Below are 13,980 nucleotides of genomic sequence, written 5' to 3'. Positions count from 1 at the left end.
TTATGCTTCAACATTTCGTCTGACCTAGCAGCTTGTTTCTCTTCAACAATGCTGTTTGCGTGTTGAAATTAAAATTGTTATAACTTGCTTGGTGCATGGTACAAAGAGCAGCTTATTCGCCAATGCACACATACAAAGTGGACAGACTTGTGCAAAGATAATGCAAACCATTTATCCTGAAGAGAAACTAACCTGAAGGCATACGAGTAGATCCGAGGAGAACTGAGAGCATTTGCAAGAGCATTTGCAAATGCTCTTGCAAATGCTCTTGACAAAAGAGCACTTGCAAATGTCATAAAAACACTAAGATTAGAGAATAGTCTAAAAATGTGTAAACATTTATGTGGCAGAATTGAGCTTTTCATTAATCATCCCACAACCCCAAACTGTATAAAAAGCGATTAGATAGATTTTATTTTGAACAACAAACAAAATAAAAAAATATTACATGTCATAAAGGGAGATGTATACACGAATATGGTTCTACGCCTTTTAATAATGAACTTGGTTATCATATATCCACGTAAATAATCACCATAATGATTATTATATAGCTAAAAAAGTAAAGCTGTTTGTGAACTGCAATTCTTCCTATCGTGTGTACATCACATCATTTATATCTCCCTGGATCAACAGCAGATTACTCACCAAAGCACACACCCAAAACAAACAAACTCATGCACATTTTGTCAAAACATAATTGTTCAGTAAATAATGATAAACCAGATAGAATGGTTTATTACTATCATCTAGTTCTATCCAATTTTTGATATATGAATTAACACACTTAGAAAACATTATTTTGTAGTAGGAAAATTTTGACCTTGAACGCAAATAATAACTTTAATGATTATTATATATAGTAAAGCTAAAAAAGTAAAGCTGTTTGTGTACTGCAATTCTTCCTATCATCTGTACATCACATCATTTATAACTCCCTGGATCAACAGCAGATTACTCACCAAAGCACACACCCAAAACAAACAAACTCATGCAAATAGTTTATCCTGAAGAGAAACTAACCTTAAGGCATACAAGGTTAGCCACTTGTTAAAACAGGTTTACTGGTGCCTGATATAATGACACTGATGTTATTGTCTCTGTGATCCCTCTTTTATTTACAATTTTTTCAAGTTCATATAGTGACTTAAATTCTATTAAGTTATTATTTTTCTTGGACAGTAATTAGAAAGGAAGTGATGAGAGTTGTGATAAACCTCTGGATCAAAAAGCAGTATCAATAATTCCCGTCCCTACATGTGTGTCTGCATGTTCCATGTTCTTGCATCAGTAAGTGGCACTTTGAAGCATGAACAAGCATAATACATTATATTACCATGAATCCTAAATTAATAACAACACACCTTTACTAAACCTGTTTGTACATGAAGAGCAATCATTATCAGGACAAACTGACAAATGGTTTGGAAAATAACAGCATCTGGATTGTGGAGAACATTTTCTCCTACTTGTTATAAGTTTCAAGAACATAATGCTACTGCGTGAACACACCTACTAACAGGTCTTAACTACTATGTTGGAATTGATCACATATTTATAATTTATATTTATTTTATATTTTGAGGAGTGTGTTACTAAAAATGCTTGGGAACTGTAATGTAGATTTGTTTCAGGCAATTTAATTTTAGGTCAGATCTAAGACAAGACGTTTTAAGTAAAAAGAATTTGACAAGAACAAAATTGTAAAATCATTTGTTAATCTCACAATAAAAACTGATGTTAACGAGAACCCAAAGAAGCTTTTAGATAATTTTACAACACAAACGACAAAGAAGCCAAAGTACATGTGGCACTTTAAAAGTGAACTTTATTGGCCAGTATACCATGTCAAAAACTTTAAATTCATTTAGAATAAGTGCAGATTAAGAAAAAACAATTGTTCAGTAAATAATAATGACAATACAATGGTTTATTACCATCATCTAGTTCTATCCAATTTTTGATATATGAATTAACACACTCAGAAAACATTATTTCGCAGTAAGAAAGTTTTGTCGTTGAACATGAAAGAAAAAAGGTAAAATCATTCTTTGAAAATCCAACATACAGTACGTACTGTGATCAAGGTTCAGGATTTATGTTAAACACCCATAAAATCATTGGAATTTCAATCCCAATCAACCAACACTAAACTACGATTAAAAATTGGACAAAAAACTTATAGATTCAAGAAGAAAAAAACTGTTCAATCATTAAAACAAAATGTATCTGGGACATCATAGTGGAGTGGTGACTAAGACCTGTACCGTGTAAACCACAATGTACCTGGTTTGAATCAGACTGGGGACCTTTGCTGCATGAAATCCCGCTCTCACCCCCCACACACTTTCTGTCTGCATCCTATCTTTCATCATTTAAAAGCAAAAATGCCCTACAAAACATAGAAAAGATAAAATCTCTATGCATGTCTTTCACAACAAGCTAATTCAAAGTACATATCAAAACACTCAAAGAGAACCTGGATAAGATGAGTTGACAAAAATGGTTGAGACCAAATCCAGAGGCCTCACATCTCTAACATGCAGGGCTCTTCAGTTGGTTATCAGCTGTGCAGCTGCCGGGCTGGGAGGACCAGCACTAGTGTAATAAAAAGCATCGTTAGCATTATTCAGAACAACTCAATCTGGAGGCATTATGTAGATATTTTAACAACAGTTTTACCAAATGAATGGTTCTTGATCTGGGCTTCTCTTCAGTTTTTTGTAGTGGTTCTTCACCATCAGAAACTCCGATGTAACGTCTAAAAGAACCCCATAATGTTAACATCAAGTTCACTATTAATCACACTATTGAAAATGTGTTGACCTATTCATTTCAATCAGTATTTTTAGTGAATATCATGATTTTATTTTGTAACGTTGTCTTTACCTGGGATTGAGACACCATCTGTCTTGAGCGACAGCTCGATTGATTCCTGCATTGTTTTTTTCAGATCATCCAGGATGTCCCTCTAAATTAGCATAAAAATCTTTATCACTCACAGCCAAAATGTGTCAAAAGCTGAATGTTTGTGAAAGGGCCTGCAGTGTGTTAGTAGCAAAAGCAGTATTCAAAAAGAGGCATATTCCACTTGATTATATGATGACCTAGAATTGTAGATAAAGATAAGCAGCACATGTTTGACTATATCCTCATCGTACGACGTATTATAAAATGTTACAAACCACCAAGTCATCCAGCTGTTTCAACATAACATCTTTAGCTTCCTGGAACATGACGTTTTTTGACCCACGTACGTGCTTCACCATAGTTTCCCTTATTTCACTCAGCATGCCCGGCCCTTTAATTTTTTTTACATCTACATTAAAACAGAAAACTTTAGTCAATTCAATTTAGTTATAATTACATTCTGCACAATTATGATGAATAATTTTTTACAGTGTCAGGTTTTAAATGTCATGATCTTTATCGTACCGTCATAGCATTTCTGCATGTTTGTCTCAATTGTTGTCGTCAGACTGCTGTAGATTGTTTTCTTACGGTCGCGGATGATTTTGTTGAGTTTTGTCTTCATCTTTTCTTCCTAAGTGAGAGAATATGAATCGTAGATCCACATATTTTAAATAAAATCAAGGTAATGTACAAATAGGGCTCGCCCCCCCCCCCCCCCCCCCCCCAGATTTTACCGGTTTTCATTTTAATTAATCAGATTTTCAGAGTAGGACCAGGTGAGGGTGCACATATACATATACATTTTTCCCACTGATGTCAGACCACCTCAGAATCTCCAGTATGTTGTCATGAATATGGGCAGGGCCATCAGCTTTGCAGCAGCAGTTAATTTTTCAGGGTGTCTCCAGCTTTTACTGACATTTACTGTAATGATAGACTTCTTCATATACAGTGTATTATATGTTAACTTCTAAAAACATCTATATTTCATTTATTCTCTCATGTTTAGTCTTCATGTCAGTCCTCAGTCACAAACTTGATGTTTGGGATGATTTTCTCACCCTTCTGCTGAAGCCTTTCTGACCTGGACTAATAGCTTAATAAAGACTAATGGTACTATTCTCCTCTTTTACCTCTGTATTGAGAAATATCAGTTGCAGTGCGACATCTTTGTTCTCTGTCTTCTCTTTCATCATCTTCGTGTCAAGTAAAAATGAATTGAGGACTCCGTTGAATGGTCCACATTCTCCTCCATTTCTGAAACATGTTAACAAGTTGAAATGTTTCATAAACGTGTGTTTCATCATTGACAAGTTTGTACTTCAATAATGTAATTTGTATGTATGCATTATATCACATATCTTGTATAACTGTATAATGTACAATTTGTTAATTTTAGACATTCTCCATAGTTTGTAAAATTAGCCTGCACAGGGTTTTATGTCTTTATTAAGTCATTTCTTACGGGAAGGTCTTCTTGAATTTCTCATCAATGCTCTCAGTCAGGCATGAAGATAACTTCATATTGAGGTTTATTTGTTCCCCCTTTTTTGGTTTGTAGTTGCCATCGTGCTCTACTAGACACTTCAGTGTCCCGTGGAAAGCACTACCTGACTTATTCTGAAACAAAACAGAAAAAAACAAACATTTTAAGACATTCATATGAAGTGCAAAATCCGTTGTAAGGATGGTGTTATAATTCAAATACGTACAGGAGGATATATCACCGACTTCAAGACTTTTTCACATGAACTTTTAGATTTTTTGACCCCCTCACTGAGGCACTTTTCAAAAGCCCGATGAGTCTCTTTCATTGGTTTCTTGACTTTATCAAGTTCATCCCTCATCTTTTGTTGAAGGGCTGTGTACACAGCTGTCTTTATGTCAGCCTGAAATCAACAACAACACATTCAGTATTCAAAGCAATGAAACCATACTGCTACGTGACTGAGTTTTCTTGATTTATTCACATTTATACAAAATGTTGTTGATTTTGAGTTAGACCACCCTTTAATTACTGTTGTTATGCAGCCTCTCTGAAGCAACATAAAATGTATGTATGGATGACATTACATGTACGTAGCCTGTCTTTGACTTTAATATGTTTTCACATTATTTTCTGTCAACATTAATGATTAAAGACAAAGAAAGAGGTTTTATTTCTTGATCTCACCCCTCCTCTATGTCTGGCCCCTTGAATCAGAGAGAGAATCCCATGAGCTCCAGACACATAGTTTAACGTCTCTGAGTGACAGTCATTGAGATCCTGCAGAAATTCCTGAAGTTTGGGTATTTCTGTAAAAAAAATGCAGTTTGCATCTTACATAGTTACAAAACATACTTACATTTTATTGCCATAATCCAATTTGTAATTTTTGTTTGTTTTGTTAAAGTAAAGTAAACCTAAATGTGCTCATATATGAAGACTTCACCTACCAGTGTCATCTTCATCTAGATGTTTCTTTTTAAAAAACTCTTTGGAGCTCACTGTGAACACTTTGAAACTTTCATCACTGAAAAGTTTCTGAAAAGAAAAGTTTTGGTTTTAAGGCATACGTGCAGTTGTAGACAATCTTTATGTTATACACTCTGTCAGTCTATAAAACTCACCTTAACCTTGTTTTGTTTGCTGAATTCTTCTCTCACTTCTTTCTTGGCTCGATCATTTGTTTCCACTATGAAAGCACGAACATCAGCTGCTGAACTAAATGAAAATATTTGCATTAATTTGCACCTCATACAGTATTTGGAGAACTGAAACCTCAAATTCTTTTTTTGCATCCAGACTAAAAGTCTAAATGATCTCTTTTAAACCTGTAGCTGTAACTATCGAATCCACCATTTATACTGAAGCGATCACTTTATTTTACAGGTCCGTGATCTAATAGGAAGTTTTCTGGAAAGAACTATGTCATTTTGTAACCATAGAGACAAAGGTACAGACTACTATTTCAGTTTAGTAAGTTGTGTTGAGTGTGAGCAGTTATTGATTTCTAAAGTAGTTTCTTTGAAAAAACTGATAAAACCGATGACAAGCATTAAGAATGACTTTATAGAAATATTGAACATATATGTATATGTACTTTTGGCACCTTAAATCACTTACTGATCTTCTGAATCTTCTGAATCTTCAATAAGATCAGACTTGGTGCAGATAAAGTGAATATGCTGACACTGGCCAGCATTTCCCATGAAGCTAGAGGCACGTTTCAGGATCACCCAGGGTTCTCGCTCTGATGCAGCTCGATTCATGTCAGTCACGATCCACACAGTGGAACAACTTCCAACGACCTGAAGGGACATGACAGCAAGTTAATTATGATGGTTATCAGTACTTTGTAATAACATGATGTCACAGTTAGCAGATAACACAGTAATACACTAAACAGCATTGCATGTGATGAATTACCGTTTTCCACATCTCGTCCCTGTTCTTGTTACGGTCCCCATTTCCAGGAAGATCCACAAGTGTGACATGCTTAAGAAGATCATTATTTGGCACCTTGATAGTCACACACTTCACTAGTGGCCAATACCACCTCTTTACGTCTTTACCTTTTTTTGGGTCGCTTCTTGTGTATCTGACTAATTTTTCAGATAGCTCTTTAGCCTGCAATAAATAATAAAATGAGATTAAGGCAACGTAAGGCGATTTCATTCATAAGCACAGACTCCAACTTCAAACTGCTTTACAAATTGTACAAAAGAATTAGAACAGGAAAATATAGAAAACAAGAGCAATTAAGTAACCCCGTCATTGAAACAAAAGAAGCAAAAAGCTAAATTTGGATCAAGAAATATTAAATACTAAACCGGAAGTGGATACAAAAGTGCAATTTTGGGTGACAATTAGGTTTTAAATTGATGATGATCAGATTTTGACCGTGCCTAAGATTATCTAGGTCATAGCAAGTATGTTTATCATCGTAGCATAATGCAGCTTCCCTGTGTTTCATGTTGACCTTTGACAGTCAGCAGACCCCAGTCTGATGATTACGTTTACATGAAGGTTCATATGGATAGAACATGTAAGAAACATAATGTGGTCCGAAAAAATCTTTCAAGTAAAGTCAGGTAAAGATTCAAGGTGTGCAATAATTATATATATTTAATTTATGGCACCAAAGACAATCACCTCAGTTCGGTCTGTATTTAGCAAGAAACCAATTTCAAGCCATTGATTTTTTCAATGCAGTGACAAAGTGAGTCGATGGTACCACGGCCTACCAGTGAAAGAGAAATATAGATTTGAGCATCGTCCACTTTAAGTGTCCCTGTATAAAAAGGGATCATGAATAGACTGAATAGAAGGGGGTCAAGTACTGATCCTTGTGGTACTCCAAAGGGGTGACGTTGGGTTGCTGATTGAGATAAAAATAATTACTATTACCAGCTGAGCAAAAGTGTGAACAAAAGCAGTACTGAGATTTAATAATACAAGATGTCATTTAATCTTAATGTAAAATGTTTGGGCACAAAGATGGAGGAAAAATCCTGATTGGATGTTGTTAAAACAGTTAAATTAATATATTTAGTTACTGGTATACAAACTTCTTTATGATTTGTCTATAAAGGGTACATTTTCTATGGGTTTGTAGATTTCGTGGATCAAGGCCACTCTTTTTTAAGTAGGACATCTCACATACTGATTTTACTTTTACATTTGTTGAACTACCGTTGAACTAAACCAACCTGGAATGGCTAGGCAGCATGCATATTACATAAACCTCAATAACATTTCCCTCTGTCAAACAGACAAGAAGGCTTCTCATGAAGTGATACAAGATTACTTACTGTTTCAACTGTCAAAATCTTCTTCTCGGAAAGGAGAAATTCTGGGATCTCTTTGAAATATTTGCCATCAATGAGGTCATCAGGAGATTTATTTTCCCAGTCTTCTCCATACAGCGCTGACAGCTTTTCAACTATGTCCCGACAATCATCGTCACCTTTCTGATCACTTTCCTGATCCGCATTATCCCGAAGGAAATTTTTAGAGAACCCCAACTCATCTCTCCACTCCTGAATAGAATTTAAAAAAATACGTTTAACTTCATTAAATTAAATGGCATGCCTTTTTAAATAGCTTCAAGTAAAAGTAAACATATTCAGCTCAATTTACCTTTTCTGTAATGAACTCAATGTTTGCCTCATACTTTGAGTTGTGCATGTTAGCCTCCACTTTAATCATCACTGAGGTACATGCACTGACGTTTCCAGAAGGCAAGAGATTCTTCACTTCAATGACGGCATTTATCAAAGAGCTCTTTCCAGCCCCGGTTTTGCCAAAGACACCGACCACCTCCCTCTTGTCCGTCTCCAAATCACTGATTTTTTTCCTGTTGTACAAGAGTTTATGTGTGGGTTAATTCATTTGTTTGAAAAACATAAAAACACTGAAAGAATGTGTCAAAGTCAGAAAGAGATCCGTCTATGAACAGCCCTCTTCCGCATATTGTACTATCTTCAGTTGAAGTAATTGCTGTAAATTTTGGGTAAATAAACGTTATACTGACCTCAGGAAGTTGTTGATCTTGTTGTCTTGGGGAGGTATTTTCTGATAGACACATCTCATGATCTTTTTCACCTTAGACAGTATAATTTCTTCTGTCAGAGTGAAAGTAAAGAACTGTTCAGCAGGAACCATGAACCAGTGTATCAAGTAAGCGGTAATGCACAATGAGGAGAGAGTGAGAGGAACTTTCTCGGCAGCAAATGAGAGAGTATTTTCTGTGGCCAAGCTATAGAAACAGACATTTGCTATGTAAGTAAGCTAAGTAAAAATGTTATTACATAACAATGTTAACACTATACTAAGTTGTAGGTTGCCATTGTTTGGAAAGTATTATAAATACCTGAGTCTGATCCTGGTTTGTTGGCAAGTCGTTGTTTTCTAGCTGGTGGTTGACATTGGCTGGACTCTCCCTGAAGATCCAACTTTCTCTTTCCTTATTGGATATTTTTTGTTGGGAAAAAAAGAAAAAGCAAAAAGAAAAGTTTGTTGCATCTGCCTCCCAAAATATTAAAACATGGTCTTGATATAGTTTCTTAGTCAAAGTAAGATATTACAACCTTAAAAACTTCAATGAACACGACATGTAATCAATAAGATAAAGCGTATCTCACCTTTATCACTTGTGTCACTGGTGGACGGACAAACCTGAGGGTGAACATGAACATTTGTGTCTTAAATCAATACTAAGTGGCCATGTAAAAGTTTGAGCAGACAATGAAAATATGATCTATATAATTATAATAAATGCCTTATGATATCTGAGTGCTTGAAACTTCATTCAACTTACTTGAGCAGACAAATCAACTGTTTCTGGATTTGCTGTGTTTTGTTCCTTCCAGTGACGAAAGACAATAGTTGCAAATCCATAATAGTAAATGTTAAAATTCTAGCACATGCTATTATTGTTAATGAGATATGATCAATAATGTGTCATGAAAACAGAAGTCTGTGCTCCTGTAAATTAGAAATATAGTATTTGTGTAAATTGTGTTCACAGTACAGAACATTACCTTTAACAACTCGAGTCTCTCCTGGAATTTTGCCCTTTTTCCCACTTTTGGGATCAACTCTGTGATTTGTTGATCATTCAGAAGGTAAATACTTTCCGTGTCAATTTCATGTTCTGCAATTAACAAAAAGAATTGCCAGGATTAGTCAGAACTGATCTCTCCCATTTTCTTAAAACTGTCTGTCAAGAATATGTCAGCATTGTACTGAAGAACAACATTGCAGCATTTTTCATAGTTCTTTTAGTTCTGTAGATGCTTAGACGTTTCAGTATTGGTAGGTCATATAAACACTGTATAAAATCTGTGCCCAAAAAGAGAGTCATGGTAATACTTTACCTTCAAATATTGGTATCAACTGGCTGAGATTCCATTCAGTTAGTTTTTTACGAACAAAATCATCCATGACCACAAACGGCAACTGGAAGGTAAACAAATAATCATGTTTTAAACCAACCACTGCAACTAGAGTTACATTTCACTGAAGGAAAAGAAGTTATGAAACTTCTATTAACAGACTCAAGGAAATAGCAAAGACTAAGAAAACACGAGTCATGTCACAATGAACGGTACACCTCATATAGACATAAAACAGTTTATACAAGTACAACTGAAACGATTAATCAATTCATCAACTAGTCAATTGCCAGAAAAATAATTGGCAACTATTCTGATAAAGTAAATTTTCATGTTTAAACATTGTATGGCTCCAGCTTCTCGAATGTGAATATTTGCTTTCAATTTTAAGTACCTACATTTATTTTTTAATTAATATTTGTAGGTTTGGCAACAGTCCAAACTTAAAAATAGTAAATAAAAAATAATGTTTGTTGGACCAACAAGCATTGTGAAGGTGTCACTTTTAGCATCTGGGTAATTGTGACAACATTTCTCACTATTCTCTGAATTTTTTTACAAACCAAACAATCAAACGATTAAAAGAGAAAATGTCAATAAGAATCACCTGCGGTGTTTGATTTCCTTAATATCATAATATTAATTCAAACGGTTACCTGTAGCGAGTAGACAATAGATGTAGATCAATCCCGTCCTCCAGGTTTCAAGCGGGTGGAGAAGTCCTTTGCTCTCAATAGTTGTCCGACTCCACACAATAAACAAAAGTGTTTTTGATTCCTGGTTCTGAAACTCCTCCCATGATGAATTTCCCTATTTAATTATGTATTCATTTTATTCGTTCTTATAAGGTGTTCTTGCTGTGAACACCAGAGGGCAATAGAGAGTATGTTTTGCTGAACAGATGTTTTGATTCATCCCCACAGTATGCAAGTAGTATTGAACAATCTTAAATTTAGTTTTTCTCTTTTGAACTCTTTTTATTGCACTCCTCTGGTGCTCTGGGTACTTTGGACTCTTATACTAACTGTCTCCTCCCTGCAGTGACAGAGATCACATGGTTTGGTGAGATTAACAGTTGCTGCAACAGAAAGACAAGAACAAATGACAAAGGCATAAACAGGTTCATATGAGGAAGTAAAAGTCAGTGCTTATTTTAATATTTTTTTATGTTGCAATCACAACTTCCTGGAGGAAGAACAAATGACAAAGGCATGAACAGGGTCATATGAGGAAGTAAAAGTCAGTGCTTATTTTAATATTTTTATGTTGCAATCACAACTTCCTGGAGGAAGAACAAATGACAAAGGCATAAACATGTTCATATGAGGAAGTAAAAGTCAGTGCTTATTTTAATATTTTTATGTTGCAATCACAACTTCCTGGAGGAAGAACAAATGACAAAGGCATAAACATGTTCATATGAGGAAGTAAAAGTCAGTGCTTATTTTTATGTTGCAATCACAACTTCCTGGAGGAGGGTTCAGGAAGCTTTAGGGTTGTTGTCTTTTTTTCCAGAGGAATCGTTTGTGTGTTGAAATTATTCTTATTGTGTGCACACATTACGGTCATTTAGCAGACGCTTTTATCCGAAGCGACTTACAATTCAGTATCTATCTACACACCGTAGACGCAGCTACAGGAGCAATTTTGGGGTTAAGTGTCTTGCTCAAGGACACATTGACTAGACTAGTAGAGCAGGAGCCAGGGATCGAACCGCCGACCCTCTGATTGAAAGGCGGCCCTGCTCGCCACAGTCACCACACATCCTTTCTAACTTACTGGTGCTCGTACAGATAATCAAAGAAAGATGAAGAATACTGAAGCGGGACAATAGCGATGATGATAAAGAATTTGGAACCTTAAAATCTTCCAGAAACTGTTTGCATGACTTCCAGGTCACTAATGGTGCTGAGTGACAAACCTTTTATGTGGGGTTAATTCATTTGTTTCAAAAACATAAAAACACTGACAGAATGTGTCAAAATCAGAAAGAGATCTGTCTATGAACAGCCCTCTTCAGCATATTGTACTATCTTCAGTAGAAGTAATTTGCCGTAAATTTGGGGTAAATTAAGACTTTTTTCAAACAAAACTAGAATTTCCGCCTCACGACTGTATCCCTCAAACAAACAGTCAAGTTGCAGTTTACATCCATGTCTTTCCAAAGTGTCATCACTTCATCATGTCATCCTATTAGATGTATAATTTAGCTTTTTGAGGCTCAAACTGTTGTTTAAACGCAATATGTTTGAAGAGAAACGTCTCTTCGGTTGAACAAACAACTGACAACTGAAACATTAAAGGGTGGGCACTAATGGTGCTGAGTGACAAACCCTCAATTTACCTCATGTCCAAGACAAACTCACAGAGGAGAAACCCAACCAGATTAATTACCCATCCTGACCATTTGAGCTAATTTATTGATGCCTGATACTTTCTTTTAACAGACTCAGAGGAAAACATTGAACTTATGAGAAACACAAAAGAAACGTATTTGCTATTTAACTGTAGATTAATTAAGAGGCCATGTGTATATGCGAACTACATAAAAAGTACTATGACAAAAGCATAAACAGGTTAGACATGGTTCATATGAGGTTAAACGGTAAATAGACTTGTATTTGTACAGGTGCCACCTGATCCATTATCATTCGCAGCCATTCATCACATTCATTTATCTAGGGTTAAGTATCTCGCATAAAGACACATCGACATGGACTGGAGGATCCGATCCAACCGCTGATCTTTGGATTGAAAGACAACCAGCTTTAACTCTGAGCCACCACCTAAGTCAGCGTTTATTACAAAGTTTGCAAATACATAATCCACTTCTGTGATTACAGTTTTTTTTTCAATGCTAACACACTAAAATGACACATAAAGCACAATTACTGAGACTACATTACATTACGATCATTTAGCAGACGCTTTTATCCAAAGCGACTTACAATTCAGTATCTATCTACACACCGTAGACGCAGCTACGGGAGCAATTTTGGGGTTAAGGGTCATTTTTGTGCCAATTTTGGCCACAAGAGGCTGAAAGCACCTCTACATCATGTTCTAACTAAAACTAATATCATTTCTTCCAGGTTAGTTTAAACATAAGGTGCATAAATTATTGTGTTTTAGCAAGTTGTGTGAATAAAAACTGACCTGGAAGAAAACATGAATTATTTTAGTCATATTTAGAACATGAGGTAGAGGAGCATTCAGCCTCTTGTGGCCAAAATGTAAAAAGTATTACAAGAGCTGAGCAGGAGGAAGAGCAACAGCACCTCTGTCTGGTCAGCACATGGAATCACACATTATCTATTCTGAATAGAAGTAGATACCAAAAATGTATTTTTTGTGCAGTTATTTTACAGATTGGCAAGAATTATTTCGTTTTTTAGTTGCAATGTTGAAGTGTAAATTTATTCTCTTTTGGTTATAGTTGCTGAAGTGTTTGTCTCCTGTATTCGCATGTGTTCAGGAGCTCAAGGAGACAGATAGAAGACTGAAGGAGCAGGGGTGTGTGCGGCCTTTGAGTGGGGATGCTTGTGGGTGGAATTGTAGGTCTGTGAGTGACAGCCGTCCTGTTGTGAGCCCTTCCTGCCCAGGACTAAGCCTTGCACACACACCATCTGAGCCATCACCTAGACACAGTATAGGTACCACTTCACCATGCTCACTTATTACTCTGATGGAGTTTGTAAAACAGTGAAGACAAAACGACAAAAAGAGTGTTGTGGCCTATTAACTATTATTATTACTACTTCTATTTGGACAACTCTTCATTCACCTTTTAAACAATATAAATTGGAAAAAGAGCTGCATGTAAAGTCTGCGTGTGAGGAAGCCGCAAGTGATGGCGATTGCAGCTTCCTCACACGCAGACAGCTCAAAATGGAGAAGGTCAAACACCTAAATTGAAAGTATGTTTCTTTTTCTAGGTTTTCCCAGCCCTGTAAGTTCCAGTGTGTCCTCTCCCTCTGTCCAGCCTCCCGTTTATCTGTGGGGACCCACATGGGCAGTTAGCAAACCTTGAGCGAGGCTGAGTCTGGTAGGTATGCACAAGTAGACAAGAGGGTGTGTGTGATTACATAAGTTACACATGTTGGGATCTGGCTGGAGCGGGTTTGGTTATTGGCAAATATACAAATGAATTATTGATATTATTTAAAATGATTAATATCAATAGGATTA

At 36.0% G+C, this 13,980-nt stretch overlaps 1 protein-coding gene across 2 annotated transcripts; it reads right to left on the bottom strand.

The window, feature by feature from the left end:
- Positions 1-1,841: 1,841 nt before the first annotated feature.
- On the bottom strand, positions 1,842-10,526 carry LOC137878106 (nuclear GTPase SLIP-GC-like). Of its 2 annotated transcripts, XM_068718223.1 has the most exons (22): positions 10,449-10,526; positions 9,775-9,856; positions 9,439-9,551; positions 9,216-9,260; positions 9,040-9,073; positions 8,769-8,861; positions 8,430-8,520; positions 8,036-8,252; positions 7,708-7,935; positions 6,323-6,523; positions 6,020-6,204; positions 5,524-5,617; positions 5,350-5,437; positions 5,087-5,208; positions 4,626-4,802; positions 4,379-4,533; positions 4,047-4,170; positions 3,436-3,544; positions 3,186-3,319; positions 2,890-2,971; positions 2,683-2,761; positions 1,842-2,598 (listed from the first exon to the last, which is right to left on the bottom strand). In XM_068718223.1, exons 2-22 carry the CDS (start codon positions 9,839-9,841, stop codon positions 2,553-2,555), a joined length of 2,484 nt encoding a protein of 827 aa, XP_068574324.1. In that variant the 5' UTR covers positions 9,842-9,856; positions 10,449-10,526; the 3' UTR covers positions 1,842-2,552. The 2 variants fall into 2 exon arrangements, with proteins under 2 accessions (XP_068574324.1, XP_068574325.1); XM_068718224.1 differs by lacking the exon at positions 9,216-9,260.
- Positions 10,527-13,980: the final 3,454 nt, after the last annotated feature.

The sequence above is a fragment of the Cebidichthys violaceus genome, unplaced genomic scaffold, assembly GCF_023349555.1.
Source record: "Cebidichthys violaceus isolate CVI_PGR_0920_01 unplaced genomic scaffold, fCebVio1.0.p SCAF_23, whole genome shotgun sequence".
Classification (NCBI taxonomy): Eukaryota; Metazoa; Chordata; class Actinopteri; order Perciformes; family Stichaeidae; genus Cebidichthys; species Cebidichthys violaceus.
The sequence above is the reverse complement of the archived record's forward strand: the minus strand, read 5'-3'. Positions and strand labels throughout refer to the sequence as shown.